The sequence below is a fragment of the Melospiza georgiana genome, chromosome 1 (genome assembly GCF_028018845.1).
Source record: "Melospiza georgiana isolate bMelGeo1 chromosome 1, bMelGeo1.pri, whole genome shotgun sequence".
Classification (NCBI taxonomy): Eukaryota; Metazoa; Chordata; class Aves; order Passeriformes; family Passerellidae; genus Melospiza; species Melospiza georgiana.
In genome coordinates, this window is record NC_080430.1 from 127927686 (window position 1) to 127946607 (window position 18922).

Genomic DNA, 18922 nt, shown 5'->3' on the forward strand with positions numbered 1-18922 from the left:
ATCAACTTAATTTGCAAAGAACCAAGATCCTTACAATGCAATTTCACATAGAAAGGCTCAGGTTTAGCACAGAAATTGCTTACTGGCACTTTGAGTGATATCTAGGTGAACTGCTGTTGCTCTAGTCATAAAAAACTACACGTACTTAGCAGCATGTTACATGATGACAGAACTAATCTCTGAAAATTCTTAAGAGACAGAAGAAATTATATAAAACTCCAGAAAAGTAGATTCACTCCAGCTTTTAAAACCCTGACAACCTTGTACACTTTAAAAAAAACTTTTGCATACAATAAATCCATCCTGTGGTCTAGTGATCAGTGAACCCTGGAAGACAGTGACTTTTATAAACACATGTAGTATTTTTCTCAAAAAAAGTACAAATAAAAAAACCCCAACAATTACAATACTTAAGTCCACAATCTGTAGATGGACTTTTACACCTAAAAAATCCTCACTGACAATATGAAAGTAGTGCTCAAGTGCAGGAGTAATGCAAGATGAGAATTGTTCACATTAGATCTCACTACACAACCATTACTCAACTAAACACAGCAGTCCAGTGGTCAAAATGAACTGTAGATTAAGCTATCAGACACAATAAAGGGACAGAAAAAGTTGTAGGAAAGTCATGAACAACTCACTGTAACACTGATAAAACCAAAAGCATATGACTAAACTACACCAGCTATCATCTTCAAAATGTTCTGGACTCAGCAGCACTGAATGTCCTCTTTTTAAACTGGGACTTGTTCTCCATAATAATTTATTTTATTGAGGACTGGTTTTGCACCATGTCTGTAATCTACTTGTGATTTTCTCTCAGAATTCTCTCAGTTACAACGGCAAACACAATTTGCATGTGAAATTTCAACTTGCACTTCATTTGCTTTCTGACTTTTTAAACATCAGACAAAGGCAGAGAAATATAAACCTGGACTTCAGCAGGTAAGACACTGGTAATGCAAGTGCTGCCAACAATAGGTGATTACACTAAACCACCTGTGTGAACCAACTGGCTGGCTACAGCAGGGGCACGCAGTACACATGGGGTTTTGGTGCAGGACAGAAAGGACAAAGTAATGATTAAGGAAAGGAAAATAAAAGACTAAAGTCAAAGAAATCACTCTGAAAACTACCTCAGCTTCTCATTTGGAGTAGACAATACCTATCCCCCAAGCAAAATGCATCCCAGCTGTCAAACTCTCACTGCTAAAAAAACAGAAGAGCCAAAGCTGTTTGTCTACTTTGGAGGTACAGCTCTAGTAAAATGCCACAGATGATGTTAACTTGTTCGAATTAACTACTTATTTATTATAAATCAATCAAATTAAAAATAAAATCCTCTAAGTTTCCACCTATGCTTTTAATCTCATTTCCAAGCTGCATACCAAATGTTGCATTCTCTCATCTCAAGCAATATTCCTTAAAGGGCAGACACTGAAATTTAAACTCCCTGCAAGGGTTAGTAAAAACAAAGAACGTTTCACAACTGATCTTTCAACACTGGCTCCGTCAACAATTTTGTGAAAGTCTTCTTTAAAAGACCCTGAAAATAAAGACCAAATCTGTTTTACATATAAATCAGGACACAGAAATGTATTTATTTAAACAGTAAGTCTATTTGTTTTTGTTTAAACAAACAGCTATACTACAACAGTATTTTCTTCTGAGGGACAAAAGAGAGGGAAGTTCAGTGGGTTCACAAGTTCAAAGTCTTGTACTACATTTTCCAGCATATTCCATTTATATATATATATATAAATATATATATATATATGGTGAGATAACCCTATCTAGCTCTGCCTATCTTCACCCTCCTTGAATTCAGTTTTACCCAAATGACATCACACAAATCTCAAAGATTTTATGAGGTATTTTGTCATCTGATGGAGAACAAGGCACTGGAGGAGCAGTTGCAGTGAAAGACCTGGAGCCCTGAAAATGGCTTTTCACTTAGAATAAGCTCAAGCTTGATGGCATTCAGGGCACAAGGTAAGCCTCTGTTTTCTTCTGACTGTTTTGTGAAAGAGCGGTGAAAAGATTATTAACATTTTCCTGTAACACAAACTTTTGCATCTTCCTGATTTTGCCTTTCAAGGATCAGCTAAGCTGACTGGGTTGTTCTGTTTGTTTGTTTCAGTGGCTTTTTTTGTTTTTAATTTAACAAACAGGTTATAGTTCAAAGTAAGTTAATTCTATCTCAATTCTTATTTATATCATTCAAATAAATTTGCATAAAAATTGACTCAAATATCCATTAACAATATTTTTACCAACAATCACCAAACAACATGGATTGCAATGAACTTTTGGAGACCACCTGCTCCAAATCCCCACTCAAAACAGAGCCAGTTTCCAAGGGAGTGCAGAGCCATATACCTATCTATTTTTAAGCATTTCCAAAGGAGATTCCATAGCTTCAATGTGCCATTTGTCATAAAGAATTCACTAAATTTTTCATAATATGTAAGTGGAATTGCCTTTGTTACAGCTTATGTCTCACACTTGTCTTTGTTGCACACCTATGAAAATATGTGCCCACCTTCTTTATACCTTACTTTCCATCAGTATTCAGAAATCATTTTTGGCTTTCCTAAGATTTAACACAGCCTTTCCTTACACACTATGCAGTGCAGCTCATATTAATCTTGAAGACCTGCTCCAATATGTGATTTTCTTTCAGGGTAGCCAACATGACATATAATATATGTAAGATGGGTCATTTTACCTCAAAACATTCAGAAAACCAATATAATTTGAGAGATTTTCAATAAACAAACACTCTCTGTAAAATATGGCAACCTCAATATTATTCTTGACCTTTAGCCCATACCAGAATAGCTGTAAATATTTTCATGGCTATTGGAAGAGATGTGATCTGTCTAAACAAAAGTTATGCCTTAGAGGAGGTAGGTGGTGGCAGTTTCTTCATAGCTGTGCATTTCTTGATAGATATTCTTTCTACCAGTCCCAGCTCTGGAGTTCAGAATATGCTGTAACTTCCAGAAAACTATCTGGAAGAGACACCCAGGATGAATACATACAGTGTGAAAGAAAAGTCATTTGAAAACTTACCAATGCCAAATCATCTCGACTGCAGTCCAGGGCAGCAATCATCACCTGCTCATAAATTATCCAAACTGGACACAAAGAGACAATAAGTGCAGATAATTGGTTTGGGGTTTGTTTAAGATAATAGGAAGCACCTATCATGTAAACAGGATTAATTTCTGTCTGTACATTTTTCCTCTTCTACTCCCACAAATCATGGCTGAAACATGAACAAATTAAGAAACTGCTGGAATTAATCAACAACTTATTTAAGCAATTTAGCGCTTTTAGTGCCAAAGTACTTTCTGACATCTTGAAAGGCAAGAAAGGTCTAATTCTCTATTTTTCCCAACATCCTAACTGCCATGTTCTAGACAGATCCCTGTGAGGACTTGCTTCAATTTCTGTCACAGTGTTGATGAACAGAAAATCATGCAAATAATATCTTAGTAATAGTTTCAAATTCAGTTTTCACATTGCAGTCTAAATACTAATATAGCAAGCTAACAGTTCTATAATGTAATTTTTAGGGCTGTTTTCACTGCAGCCCACATTTGGGGAAGAAATAAGCACTTGGAATTCTGGAAGCCTATTAGACTAAGAAAGCAATATATACTTCATCAACATCAGCACATACTGGAAGACCATATAAAGGCTGTTAACTAAAATAAGACTGAAAAACGAAAACTGAATCAGACAAGGTAACTTTTAAAATAGTAATTGTTCACTCACTGTCATCTCCAAGTTTAGATGCATATTCATTAATTAACTCTTCTCCAACATCCACTATCTGTTCACTGTTTCGGTAGTTTTCTTCCCTCCATTTCCTCATTTTATCACGCATTTCTGTGGGCAAAGGGGCAAAAAAACAACTGAGATTTTCAGATAGTAATGGCATTTGAAAGTGCATATGATCAATAAGACACACATCTGAAGAATGGGATTAAAGAGCAACAGAGCTACAAAAGTGACTTCTGCTAAAATTAAAAAATTACTAGAGAACAGATCTTTGAAACCTTATTACCCAAACTATGCTCATGCTCTAACATTATCAATTCAAATTCTAAGTTAGCAGTCTCTCAGAAGGGACAGTAACACATGAAGTAAAAAAATGTATACCTAGTTATCCAATAAATAATAAAGTTTATCCATTTTTAGGTAAGAGAGGCTACAAGAGATTTCTCCTGATTAGTTTCACACATCTACAGACAACACTAAAATTGCATTTCTGCTACAGGTGGATAAATTTTCACTTGAAATTCTAGGAAAAACAATAGAACTTCCCCTCTGAAAGGAATCTACACATTCCTAGAGAAAGGAGCTTCAATAAAAGTACACATGGATGTGAAGGCTTTCTACACGAGGGAAGTGTCCAAAGGTACAAAAAATATCACTAGTTACCTAGGCAAGGTAGAAATGACAGCTTATTTTATTATTAAGATTTTTGTTTCAAGAGTACATTTAAGATCTCCAAGAGAGCAGACAGATTCATTAAGTCAGGTAGAGAACACTACCTTGCCTGAGCTTTATTTATCCTCTAGACCAGGAAATTGCTAAGAATGTGATTTTATATGCACATACATTTATATAAGTATAGCTGTTCTATACACAAGAACAAATTTTGAGAAAACTTAAGGAAAATAGTTTTCATTACTAGATAGTGGTTTTAGTAATAAGAGGGTACCAGGATAACTGTTGCTAGTATTTTTCTAAAACTTTACAACATCTGGAAAAACAAATACAGCGATAGATCTAAACACTGCCAGTTTTTCTTGCACTTCAAAACACAGAGTTAATGTAAATGACAGTTAAAAATTAAGCACTAAAAGTTGTTCCATCTACCTGAAGTGATCTCAGATCGCTCATAAGACTGTTATTGTGCTACATTTTGTGTTTTGAAATTCAACCAAAACCACCACAGGGTTACATTTCATATACATGGGCAAAGCTGAATGGTTCTAGACATATGATGGTCCCTGGAAATTCAACGTTAGACGGCAAGAATGTGAGTGAACACAAACATTCACAAAAGCTGACAAGCTAAACGCCTAAAAATAAATAAGCTGTCTGATTTCCACCCACTCATTTACTTGGAAATTATCAATGCCTTCATTCCAGTGTGATTCCAAATGGAATAGTGTCTGAATTATGTATTAACAGAAGGTACATCTACCATTCATCACACAAGTCCAACATTTACAGCAATGGAAAAAAAAGTTCTAGGACAAAGAATAGAACATCAGCTGATGAACAAAACATTTACTGATTTTAAAAATACTGAATTTTATGTAAAAGGTAGAAGAAACAAAACACTAAGAACTGCAGTAAAATTATACAAGTCTATTTACAATGTTGTCAAAAAATGAATCTTTTACTAAGAAATCTATCAAAGAGTCGAACAATAATAACTTGAGTCTTGGAGACATAATAAAAGGCTGGGGAGACACAATTACAGATTTTAGAAGAAAAAACCAAGTAAGGTATAGAAATGTCCACGTTTTAATTAAAACTTCTCCGGTCACCTATAGGCTGGTGCTGAACAATTGATACATTTGTTTTAGATTTGGGGTTTTCTAAATTGGCACCCATGGCACGTGTAAATCAAAATGTTACAAGGTCTGGGGAAGGGAGGCTCAGGACAATGTTGGCGTTTGCCCAAAACCACGCAAGCCAAGGGACACAACCTGTATTTCACTTTTGTGTCCAGGAAGGTGCCAGCTCCTTTGGCCTGAGCAACCAGATATGAAATAATCCTCCTATAAGTACCTACACTTTCACTGATGAATTGGATCATAGTTTTCTTGATATCTAAAAGCACCTGATGAAATGAAGGAAATCATCACTTTGGGGTAGACAGAAATTGCAAACTCCAGAACGTCACCTTGGTATATTGCAGCTACCACAGCAGCCACTCAGGGACCCCACAGCCATTGTATTTCCAGAGCTCATTTGTATATTGACATCTCTGTTACAGACACCAAACCTTCACCCACAGCCCACCTCTGTGCACTCTCATGTGGCAGGTGCAGGCAGAGGCACAGCCATCACTCTGGGTGCTGCAGATGCTGCCTCAAATCCTGGCAACTCTGCTGTCAAAAGGGCTTCAATTAAAAAAAAAAAAACAGCATCTCACCTTTGCCTGCTGTAATCCCAAAAATCCATACATAAAACCCAGAGGAAACTGATCTGACCCTTTGATTACAACTGAAAATTAGGAACAGCTAAAAGAAAGCAAAGACAGCACAGAACACAACAAAGCCACATCAGAAGCAGTTAATTGCACATAGATTATTACAGAGATGAAATGCTAGGCTGTTCCCTATTTCCTAGAGACTTGCCATACAAAATCAATATGAATTCTGTTTCTAAGTCACAGAAAGAAAGTTTGCCACCAAACATTAAAAACAGAAGTTCTCAGTTTCTAAATTAATTTGGATTTTTTTTTTTTTTGTATATAACATGTTCCCAGATACACATATTTGCAAGAAATACAAACACTGGTAAACTTCATCTTATAAAGCATTTTATGATATTTTCCAAAATGACAAAGAGTTCCTTGAAAAAAGTCTCACATGAACATAGTAATGAAAATTTTTAAGGAGTGCAATTTTTAATACAGAAAGCAGCAGTACTAATTTAATGTTACAGAGAACTTAAGCAAGAGGCATTCAGAGCTAATAAAAATCTAAAAAAAATACCTCTTCACTTTTTCAACTTATATCAAAAGAAAGCTAGTTTAAAGAATATGCCATTCCTTTCTCTTTTTCATTTTGATAACCACTTAAGAGAATAATTGACTGAAACAAGAATTGCTGTGACAGCACTCAAAGATCCCCAAAAAGTTCAGCAGTGACAGCTGAAAGGCACCGCTTCCCTTCAGCAGCGTGTGATGTGTTTAACATCATTATGCTGCTGTGCAAGGTTAAGAAAAGAAAACCTGGCTCGTTCTGTCCAATTCTGACAATGTCAGATGCATCTTCTGTGAAAGTTAATTGTTATTTTAATAGTTCTTGAACTGCTGCCTGTTTGCAGATTGTGCTAGTTTTACATTTGTGTACTCCAAAAACCTGCTGCTAAAATGAAGTTACACAGGTGTTTGCTTTTTTAAATATTTCCATTCATGGGACAAATTAATCTTTCATGTATCACTGAAAATATGATAAATATTTATTCTACAAAGTTCTACATAGCTTAAGAAAGTCCTAGTAAGAGGCTACACATCACCAGGTACCAAGTGATGTGCAAACCTACTACATCACACTCCATGGCTACACCCACAGTTTTTGGTTTCCTGTCACTCCACATTGTTTCTAACTCTTTTATTTATGAAGGAAGCAGGAAATATGCCATTTTCTCTAGAATAATTACAACCAGTACTAAAAAAAAAAAAAAAAGAAAGGATCAACATACCACCTTTGTCTCAAGTAAATGAGCTTTACTGTAAAATATATGTTACACAGCAACATATAAAGTTCTCTTTCAATACCACAGCGCTCTGTGGTATTGGGTCATCTAAGTCCATCGATCAAGACCATAAAGTTAAACAAGATATTTTCCTGCTACACAGATTTCCAAACACACTTTAAAGCTTGACATACAGGAACAAAGTAAAGAGATAAAAAATAAAAACCACAGCTTCCACACTGGAAAACACAGTTATTTTCAGTTATCTTTCCTAACCACCTGTACCATGCAGGTACCTAAAAAAATTTAATTCCTACCTCTGTCTCAAAGAACCTGAGTGAAAAGCAAAGCAAGGTACAAACTATTTCATTTGTTACATGTTATTCTCTCCTAACCTTGAATCGCAGATTCATATTTAAGCAATATATAAGTATAAAATGTCTTGTTTAGACAAGCCTGGTATATAAAGGACATATGAACCATACCCCAGTTTCACATAAATTAGGCATTTTAAAGAGATTCAAAATGAGCTACATAAAATTCCTAGAATTGTGGTGCTAGGAACTAGGTCACAACACTGCTGGATCACTTCACCAGGATCTGTTAAAGCTCACACACAGAGAAGAGAAAAGCTATCTTTTTAAAGAAGAGTCCTTGCATGGTCTGTTCCAAGATTCCTTTATCACTTTACTTTTCATCTCTTGCAATAGAGAAAAAAAAAACTTTTTCAAATGCATGCTTCCAAAGTGGAGTCAGTCCCTTGTTCCAACACACACCAGCCTTTCATCTGGATGAATACTTACAGACTGAGAAGTTGATATGATAAAACTCATAAGCTGGTCCTCTGAAATTTCTCATTTAAACCCACCCATATACAAAACTCTACACCTAGCACAGTGCCACAACTGTCAATCAGAATTCTTGGAAACAAAATGTGAAGATTATTTCTAAGAGTAGAAAATAATGAATTACTCAAGACCAGAAGCAGTACGCTTGAATATTGTAACCGGCCTCCAAGTTAGAGTATAAGCATACACTCTGCAATACTGTGGGCCAAAACAATCTAGGGCTAAATGTACAGAGAGATGTCCACATGTGTGTCACCCACCCTGTGAAAAACCTCATTGCTCTTTTCTGTCATCAATACCCAAGAACAAACAGAAAAAAAAAAAAAAAACAACCCACAAAAAACCCCCAAACAACTAAGTCCCTGCATTTTGCAACAACATCTGCTAAAGAATAATAAAAACTGGAAAATTTTTCAACACAAGGTGATTTAGGGCAACTTCTGTGAAAATCTAACAGTAATACCAGTAATGATCTATGCGATCTCCACCCAAGCTGAGCTTCACAAGTCCTATACCTTCATTCAAGAGATATAAAAGAATGGTTAATCAAGGTTTTCCCAACGTTCCTCCTGTTAGCTATAAAATCAAACTAAGCATTAATTGATGATTGGGGAATTGTTCTACTACTCAATTATTTCTTCACAGATTGGCAGTACGTAAATGAAAACCCAAGATCACGCAACTTCTGTCTGCATTATCTTCTCTACACTATGATGCTTGCAGTGCATAGTACATAGCAAAAGGTTCCCCCTTTATGGCCAAAACTGTTACTCTAAACCATTCATTTATTCTTGATAGGAGACTGAGGATTCTTGATAGGGCTTGAGTGTTGTCTTGAGCTCACATGTTAATATCGATTATGGAAAAATAACCACTGAGAATGTCAAATAAAGCTCAGACAGTATTGTTATATGAAAAATAAATCACCATTTTGATCGAACAGACATGAAAGCTGGAAAGACCCGGAGGGTGGGATTCTTAAAAACTTGTGTCACTTCAGACCTTCTTGAAGCTGCCCCATAAATGCTTATAATCGAACTTTACGAGAGTATCTGGAAATTCTTAATTCACCAAAAGATGAACTATGACGCGAACTGCTGACCCTGCCAAGAGACCATGTTTGCTGGCAAGCGCTGTACCGAGGGGGAGAAGGCCGGCAAGCGGCGACGCGGCGGCCGCACCGTGCCTGGAGACGCGGGGCCGGTCCCCGCGGAGCGGAGGCGAGGGGAGGCCGGCCCGCCGCGCACGGGGCAGCGCGGGACACTCGGCCAGGTGCGCGGCACCGTCCGGGACCCGCGGGCACCGAAGGGCCGAGCACAGGTCGCCTCTTGTGCGGCCGGGCTGCCCACAGCCCGAGGAGCCGGGCGGCCGCCAGAACCGCCGCCCCTCGCTGCTGTTCCCCAGACCTGGGTACGGCCGCCCGGCGCCGGCCCGAGCCCGCCGCGATCCGGGAGCGCCGCCCTCTCCCCACGGCCGGGGGCCGGTCGGGCCGGGCACAGCCCCTGCCCCGGGCGGGGACCGCCGGCTGCGCGGCGTTACCTTCCCAAGTCACGTCGTACATCTCCGACACCTTCGCCATCTTGGCGGCCGCGCCGTGACGCAGCGCGGTGACGGCCCCGGCCGTCATTGGCGGGAGGGCGGGAGCGGGGCCGGCCCGGCGGAGCAGAGCCCGGCAGCGGTGCGCGCCCGCCTCACGCCCGCAGCGCCCGCGCAGCGCGGCAGGGGCAGCGCGGGGCTCCTTCCATCCCCTCCGGCACCGTCGCGGCGAGCAGAGAGAGCCTTGGCCCGCTGGAGGGGACTCCCCGAAAGGCCGGAGCTTCAGCCAGCGCCCGTCTCGCCGGGCCTTTCTTTGGGCTCCGTTAGTCCGTGCTCGCGTCGGGAGCGGGGTGACGGGGCCACGCGTGACCCGCAGTCCGCGGCGCGCCGTTCCTGTCCCGCCCGCGGGCACCGGCGTTAAAACCTCAGAGCCCGAACTGCAGGTGGCACTAAGGGCTGCAGGTTAATTTCCTGTGGTACAGTCCTTATAAACTGTCCAGGACCAGTTCGCACGGGATGAGGTTGTACACCTTAAACACACGCCGAGCGCAGAGGTGCCCGGTGTGGTTTGGGTTCAGCATGAGAACTGCCAATGTTTGTACTGCCCCCAGGATCCTGGTGACGGGCATGAACCGTCAAGGGCGAACCATCGGTTTCTCTGTGCGTGGTTTGACACCGGCCCATCTCCAGGCACCCACGAGAGTCGCTCGCTCACCCTCCCCGGCCACAGCTGGGCAGCGGAGAGGGAAAAAAAATTAACACCAGTTTCATGAGTGAGGTAAGGACAGAGAGAAACACTTCAAGGCGGAAACAGGCTCAATTTAAGGTTGCAAAGTGAAATTTATTACCAACAGAATCAGAGGAGGATAACGAGACATAAAATAAGCCCTTAAAACAACTTTTTCCACTCAGCTCCTCCCTCGTTCCCGCCGACAGTCCAGGGAGACAGGGCGTGGGGGTTTGGTCAATTCATCACCGAGATTTTCATCCTGCCCCAGGAAAGGAATCCTACTCCTGTGAGGCCGTGGGGTCCCTCCCACGGGATACAGTTCTCCGTGAACTTCTCCGGCGTGGGTCGATTCCCACCACAGCTGCTGCAAATGTGAGTGTCTTCCATAGGCAGACAATCCTCTCAAAACTGCTGTGGTGTGGGTCACTTCCCTGGGGTGCAGTCCTCCACGGACAGGCTGCTCCAGCCTGGGAGCAAGGGCTCTCTCCCTCCGCCGGGTCTCCCATGGGATCACAACCTCCTCCTGCAGGCATCCACCCGCTCCAGCATGGCCACCTCCCCCACGGGCTGTGGGTGAATCTCTGCATCCCCTGTGGATCCCCAGGGGCTGTGGATGGATCTCTGCATCCCCCGTGGATCCCCCGGGCTGTGGGTGGATCTCTGCATCCCCCGTGGATCCCCCAGGCTGTGGGTGGATCTCTGCATCCCCCGTGGATCCCCCAGGCTGTGGGTGGATCTCTGCATTCCCCGTGGATCCCCACGGGCTGTGGGTGGATCTCTGCATCCCCCGTGGATCCCCACGGACTGCTGGAGGATCTCTGCATCCCCCGTGGATCCCCACGGACTGCAGGAGGATCTCTGCATCACCCGTGGATCCCCAGGGGCTGTGGGTGGATCTCTGCATCCCCTGTGGATCCCCAGGGGCTGTGGGTGGATCTCTGCATCCCCCGTGGATCCCCCAGGCTGTGGGTGGATCTCTGCATTCCCCGTGGATCCCCACGGGCTGTGGGTGGATCTCTGCATCCCCCGTGGATCCCCACGGACTGCTGGAGGATCTCTGCATCACCCGTGGATCCCCACGGACTGCAGGAGGATCTCTGCATCACCCGTGGATCCCCAGGGGCTGTGGGTGGATCTCTGCATCCCCTGTGGATCCCCAGGGGCTGTGGGTGGATCTCTGCATCCCCCGTGGATCCCCCAGGCTGTGGGTGGATCTCCATCCCCCGTGGATCCCCACGGACTGCAGGGGCACAGCTGCTTCACCATGGTCTGCACCACAGCCTGCAGAAGAGTCTCGGCTCCAGTGCCTGGAGCACCTCCTGCCCCTGCTTCTCCACTGACTTTGGTGTCACCATGCCATTTTCCTTCACATGTTCTCACCTCCTCTCTTTCTCTGACTAGGAGAAAAAGCTGACTTTGTTGTGATTTCCTTCTCAAATATGTCATCACAGAGCTGTTACCAGCCTCTCTCACTGGCCCAGTTTTGGCCAGCAAGCTTCCAGCAGCTTCCCACAGGAGCCACCTCTGGCCCCTCTGCTACCAGAAACCAGGCTGTGCAAAACCAGTACACTCATGTGCCCCAGACACCCCGTGGGCAGTGAACCACCACAGGGATAATTTCCAACCATGGTCAGAAGCTCTGAGGTATCTGCAGACAGGAGTGGGGCCAGCTGTGCCCGCCTCTGTGTCCTCTCCACTATTTACCTTCTGGCATCACAGCTTCTGCTGTGGAGATAAAGTGTTTCTTAGTAAATAAGGCTCCTGATTTCAATACTGTATCATTGGTAAGAAATACATGTAGCTGTGCTGAACATATTGGGGAAAAAAAGGTAATGGATTTTTAACTTCATGTACACTAAAGAAACTGGGGTTTAGCAAATATCACCAGAAACTTAATTGTCTGACATTTAATTCTGACAAGACCTTTCATGGGAAATCTCTCAGTCAAAATCAAAATCAATCCCTTAGCTCCATCAACAAATGAACCTTAGTAGAAAGAATGCTTTCTGCATTTATGTTCCTCTTCTGACTAGAATAAACTAGTAATTCTTAATGCTATCTACAGTGTAATTACCTATCACAACTTGGATAGCTAAAAGGCCTCATCTAGAATTCAAATGGTGGCATAGAAAGAGGGGAAGTGCCTGATTTTTCTTCCCTCTAAAGTGATTTTTGATCTTCTAACTGACTACATTGTTTAGAACTGAAATTAGATGGAAGTATAAGCATATATACAGCATAGCTGTACTTCCATCTAATTTTAAAATGCCAGTGTCTGTATTATCTGAACACTTTACAAAAATATTTATATATTTGTTCTCATAGTATATGAGTAGGGAACTGATATTCTTGTTCCACGTATAAAGGAGTGAATACAGAATGATTATGATCCAGATGCAAAAAGAATTTAGCACACACATGGCTCTGCACATTATGGGTAACACTAAAGTACCTGAGGTAAAAAGAGAAATTAACTTGGAGAGTTCAGTGCTGCTGGAATGCCTAATGTGGGACACACAGAACTTTTAGGCATATAAATCCAATATTTTTATCCTTTTAACAGCTCCATCAGCTATCATCTAACACTGAAGGAGTTGAAATTTCAGAAATGTGTGTTTGAAGCGTTTGGGAGGGGTTTGGACTTTTGGTTCCGTGCTTGTGCTCCACGCTCGTGCACCTGCCCACGACTTTGTCTTGGCAAGGGGCAGGCAATGGCACACCACAGGCACTCAGTCCAGTTACTGTTCTCAGTGACCTCTGTCCTAGCCAGATTTAGACAATTCCCCAGTTGTGCAGTCCTTCACCTGAGCTGTAAGAGGAGACCAGGCCCTGAAGTTATGCACTGTAAGTGTTGCCTGCTGCCTTTCTTGGACGTGGTCTTGAACGACTTGCCTAAAATCACAAATGCTGTGTTCTGCCAAGCTCAAAGCTGACCCTTGCACTGCATACCTCTGCTCTTACTGTGGAACAGAAAGCCATCCACACTCACCAAGAGACAGGAATTGCTGTTACAATATCACATTATGCCAGATACTGTTATAGTTGGAAACAGAAATGGTTTTGGTATTAAGCTTTTCCTTCTTGGAAACTAAAAAAGTGGTTTTCAAAGCTGTTTTCTGATGCCAAGGAGCTTCATCACTTAATTCAAAGTTTAAAGTGTTTTGTTAATAAAGCTTAAAATGTTTTAAAAAGAGAACAGTGTGTGAAATCTCCTTTCTGGATCTGTTATTTTCTGCCACTTCTATGGGAACCAAGTAGGAAGGTAGGGATCCCAATTTCACATAATAAGTTGTAAATGCAAAGGTTGTTTGAGGGCATTATTTTAAAGCACAGAAATCTTGCCACCTGCATTTGGTAGGTACCACAGCTAGTTCTTCATTTAAACAACTGAAAATGAAAAAAAAAAGTAATTTTTTTGTTGTTTTTTTTTTTTTCTCAGTGTGCTATTAAAAACCTTTCTCTTTATTGTGAAATTAGTCTGTTAGTTCAATAATAATCCAGTTAGAATTGCTGTTCAGACAAGTGATACTTGCTAAGGAAGAAACACAGAATAGTTTAACTTGCAGCTCACAAATGGAAGCAAAGTATGGAAGTCTGCATCCTGTGGATGAGATATCAGGCATATAGAGACATTTGGGCTCACCAAATAACATCTAGGACCCATTTTAGTTCAGTAATGTTGGGGGATTCATTTAGTAATGTAACAAAGGTGGCATCCTCCAAGAAAGTAGGACATAAGAGAAATAACTCCAGGACAGCCATGACACAAGGAAGAATGTACACATGTAGGATCCATTTATGTTGTGAATGAAAAAAGTGAGAATTTTTCCTCTGTGTGAATCAATGATTCATTTGCTTGTTCAGATGCAAGATATGGACAGTCTTAATTTTATGTGAGAAGCTTTTATATGTATTACTGTCTTGTTTAGTGATGCTAAAGATCACTCCCAGAAGTTAAATAAGTGGATGAAAAATATAGGGAATTAAAAATATGTGAATAATGCAATTAAAGGGCTTCGTGCTTTAATGTAGGTGACTTTGAGTCTGATCCTAGTCAGCATTCATTTCTTAATGTTAGAGCTTCAGATATTTTCTTACATCAAATTTAAAACTTAACAAAGTGAAAAAAATAGGTAAAAATTAAATTAATATATTTGCTCTAAAAGAATTACTATGATGATTAATAAATACAGAACATGTTAACATACTTTTAGGTTTTATCACAGCTTTACCACAGTAAAAAGTGGCAAGTAAAATTTTTTCAGTCATCCTGAAAAATCTGAGGCTTTTTCATATAATTTTGACCAACACAAAATATTATATATTGAAACATACATAGCAAAGTGGTATCATTTTGAATTTTAAATCCAGCATTAGTATTTACAGTCAGTTTAAAACTAATTCCCCGTTTTGGATTCCTAAGCTAAAGAACAAGAGGAGAGCATAGCCAGAGGAATTTTTTTAACCTTAGGCTATAAATCTTCCTGGCTATTGACAATCACGAATGGAGAACATGTCAGAATCACATCATTCAGTGTGCCGTGAGAAAAGGCAAAGAGGACACAATTTTGGAAAGCTAGGGAAAAGAAATATAAATCAACTTGATGAATTGACAATGTTAGTGATTCTTAAGCCAGTCAAACAACACTTCCTCTATGGCTTGATACTCTAAACCCTACCCTGAGAGCCTTCTGAGACTGATTCTAAAAGGGCAGCGAGGCGAACGAACACTGCAGATCCAAGTTTCTGACTCCACAGACTACTGTAGTGTAAGTTCGTGTTTACTAGCTGAGTATACAAAAGCTTGAAATAGCTCTCCTAAAGACACCTCTCTGCATACTTAATTAAGAGGTTTTGCGGAGTCTTAACTGTGCCTGCGGGCATTAAAGAGGTGTAAGAATTCTCGAATCGTAATATGTTGCCGAGGCTTAAATTTAGTGCTGGAAGCTGTTTTTCCTTATATCAAAGTGAAACAATTTATAGTTAAGAGACGCCTTTGCCGGGATCAGGCGGGAGCTGAGGAGGGGACATCAGGCCAGGGCAGCCCCCGTTCCCTGCCGGTGTGCGCCAGGCATGGGACCAGCCCCGCCCGGAGGTGGCCGGAGCGGGGCCTGGGCACGGAGCGAGGCTTGGCACGGAGCGGGGCCTGGCATAGAGCGCTCCCCGCAGCTGTGCCGGGTGCGGGACGGAGCGCTCCGAGCACGCTGTAGGCCTTGGCAGGGAGCCCTGGCCTGGCAGGGAGCGGGGCCCGGGCCTGGCACGGAGCGGGGCCTGGTACGGAGCGATCCCCGCAGCCGTGCCGGGTGCGGGACGGAGCAGTCCGGGCACGCTGCAGGCCCCGCTGCCGCCGCCCTCCGCCGAGTTCTCTCCCACCGCCCGGGCCGGGCCAGGCCCCGCGCTCCTTCCAGGGCTCGCACTCCGTGCTTGCAGGCGGCAGTGCCCCTCTGAGAGAGGGCAGAGCAGAAGAAATGTCATGCCTATGTGGCGGCGGGGACGAGGGCTTGTCTCCTGCTCAAGAAAAGAGGACGAGCAGCGCTGGGACCTGAGAACGCCTCGCTCCCGGGTCAGCAGCCGTGCCAGCTCCCGAGCCGCCAGCCTCGGGAAGGGACAGGAGGGGCTCTGATCTGGGGCTCCACAGCTCAGCACGTCCCGTGGATTTCCTTCAGGGATGGCGGGGACACAGCAGGCAGCAGTCGAGGAGGGTCTGATGTTCCGTCCTGCGTTCACCTCTACTGCTCCCAGCCCAGTCACTCATCTCCTCATAGCTGCAGTAGTGTGTCATATACATTTGGGATCTTTTTTGACTGACTCGAAATAAATTGTACTGAAGTTAAGAGAATTACAGTACTCTCTCTGGACTGAAGTCTGCTCTCTGAATGTTTCTTTAACGCCCTCCTGACATCCTGACCATTTAAAAATTTTCTCATTTCTGAACCCTGTGTCTGTCTCACAGAAAAGAATTCTCCTGTGCTTTTCCCCATCCTTATTTATTAACTTTGTTCCCTTTGTCGTGTTCTCTCCTTCTGTTCAGCTACATCTCATTATTTTTGTGGTGTTTCTGAGATGATTTTGTCTGGGCAACCACTGGATTTGGAGAGGAAATTATCTCTTTGTAGGATAGCATGTTTTATTCATGTATAAAGTGATTTGTGTTTTTATCCTAAAAAGAAAGAAAGAGGACTCAGTTATTCTACTTGCCAAGGCAAAATGATGGTGACAGTTTGTCATTGTTAGATAATCAATTCTTGCTTCAGCAGAGGCAGAAATTATTTCCATGCTGTTCCTTGAGCAAGGCATCGCCTCATACTGAGAAAAATAACTGGATTCTGTATACATGTTTCTCATCTCAGTATTAGAGATGAGAAAATTAAAATACAGGGAGTTCATGTAACTTAACTAAACTCCTAAAGCAAAACAAAGTATTTACTCCCAATTTATGCATAATCTAACTGTCCAAATTGAAAGTCCTTATTCCTGGTTTTGACCATATTGCTATTTAGTATTCACACACATTTCTTTGACATGCTACTCAATTCATGCACTGCCAGGTCCTGCTGCAGTTTGGGTAAGTTTGTGAGGTGTCAAATTTCAACATTGCTTTTTCTAGGTATTCCAGCCCTTCTCCTGCCTTGACTTCTTAGAAACTTAGTGGCAATATATATCTCATTATTTGTAATTTAATCCCTCATTTTCCTTACAAACTGTTGGAGGCTACTTGGCCAACCTTTACGAGCTTCCACACTGCCAGCTAGCTGCTGTTTTACCAGTCCAACCAGTTGCTCTCATACTCAAGTCACAGGTTAGAAAAGTAGAGTCCAAAGAGTGGGGCATGTTTGGGGGAGCTGCAGTGAGCACAATCATTGCAGTAGTAAAGCACGTCAATATTAATAGCAGCCGCCTCAGCTGGTTTTTTGCTATACCAGAGCCACAAGCACAACACACATATTGAAACAGCTCAGCTGGGAATCAAATGAAATTCATTAAAGGGCCAAGAATGTCTTCACTATTTACCCTGCTACAAAATCCTGAATTTGGACACTTGCTGGTTCTCTCAATGCTAACCTACTCTTTGCTTCATTCAGTTCTTCAGCTTGGGGCTTCTTTGTGGGGGCAGGAACAGAAGAAGAGCAGTAGTAGAACATGGACACTGCAATAGGAGGTATCCCTCAGTAGGTGCAAACCTCTGCTCTGAGCCTGCTCCATGAGATGGCCAGGGGAGTTTCTCCACAGATGCATTTTGTAGTGCAGCCTAAGTTGCACCCTCTGCTACTAGGAAGGCTCAACTTTGCCTTCTTTGCTTGATCTTGGAAGAAAAATTTTGGAGGGGAGGAAGTTTTCCCATGGATTGATAGTGGAAACAGATGATTTTGACTCTTCTGGGGTGTCATTAGCTTTGATTTGGAATGGAAGCTAGAGTAAATTGTTTACACATCTCCCACACCTTGCTACATTCTTGGCAGTGTAGCTGCCAAATGACAGAAATTATATTTTAGAACCACAAGCAGAAAATGCTTCATGATAGTCAAAACTGTGATTCCAATTACCGTGACATTGTTGCACACTAGAGCTGTTATATAAGATTTAAAAAGAATATACAATACATCATTACAATCTGCATGAGTGAGTGTAAATGGACTGCAGCTCCAGAAAAAAGTTAATCAAAACAAGGCTGTGATTTTGCCTGCAAATAAAATTACTCCATCCATGGAAACTGTTCCTGTTAAAAGCCAGCAGCAGAAGCAGAAGGGTTCCTCTCACTTTGCTTTAAATCCATACAGTCTAGATGTCTATATTCAAGCTATTTATCTCAGGTTCAGTTTGTACTCAGAGGAGCAAATTATGCATTTTGGGGTACATCTCATCCTACAGAAGGTGTCCAAGGCATAAGCTGAATCACAGCCAAATGCAACTTTTTCTTTCCATTAACTGTGAAGCGAATTGAAAAGAATAACTCATCTGCAGATGTCTTCATTGACAATGTCTGTGTTTAGTTAGATGAAGTAGCTCTAGAGGGATGTATCCTGTCCTTTCTTAAGCCTTGCTACAGCCACTGAAAACGAGACAGAAGAAACTGCTTTTAGGAGATCTCTCTCTCTTAGGGAATAGGCTGTTAAAGTTCTCAACACAAAGCTCCTGAGCATCTTCTTTCTTCACACTGGTGATACTCTTCTCTTCTAAAGCTATTGTAAAAAAGTGACATTTGCCAGTTTTTATTAAGGGGTGAGTTAAAGAAATTATCACGCTCCTCAGTTTATGCGTATCTTCTGCAGTCACCAGACTTGAAAAAGAGTGTCCTTGAAGGAAGTTTTTCACTGGCATGAAGACCCATCATGCTTTTCCTGTCAGGAAC

At 42.2% G+C, this 18922-nt stretch overlaps 1 protein-coding gene across 1 annotated transcript in view; it reads right to left on the reverse strand.

Annotated features, from left to right (window-relative positions):
• EMC2 (ER membrane protein complex subunit 2) overlaps positions 1-9933 on the reverse strand; it is a 37441-nt gene extending 27508 nt beyond the window's left edge. Inside the window, exons 1-3 of the mRNA XM_058022609.1 lie at positions 9846-9933; positions 3787-3900; positions 3079-3143 (exon numbers count right to left, since the gene is read on the reverse strand). Of these exons, the coding sequence (XP_057878592.1) occupies positions 3079-3143; positions 3787-3900; positions 9846-9933 (267 nt within the window). The remainder of the gene's footprint in view (positions 1-3078; positions 3144-3786; positions 3901-9845) is intronic.
• Between the last annotated feature and the right edge of the window lie 8989 nt (positions 9934-18922).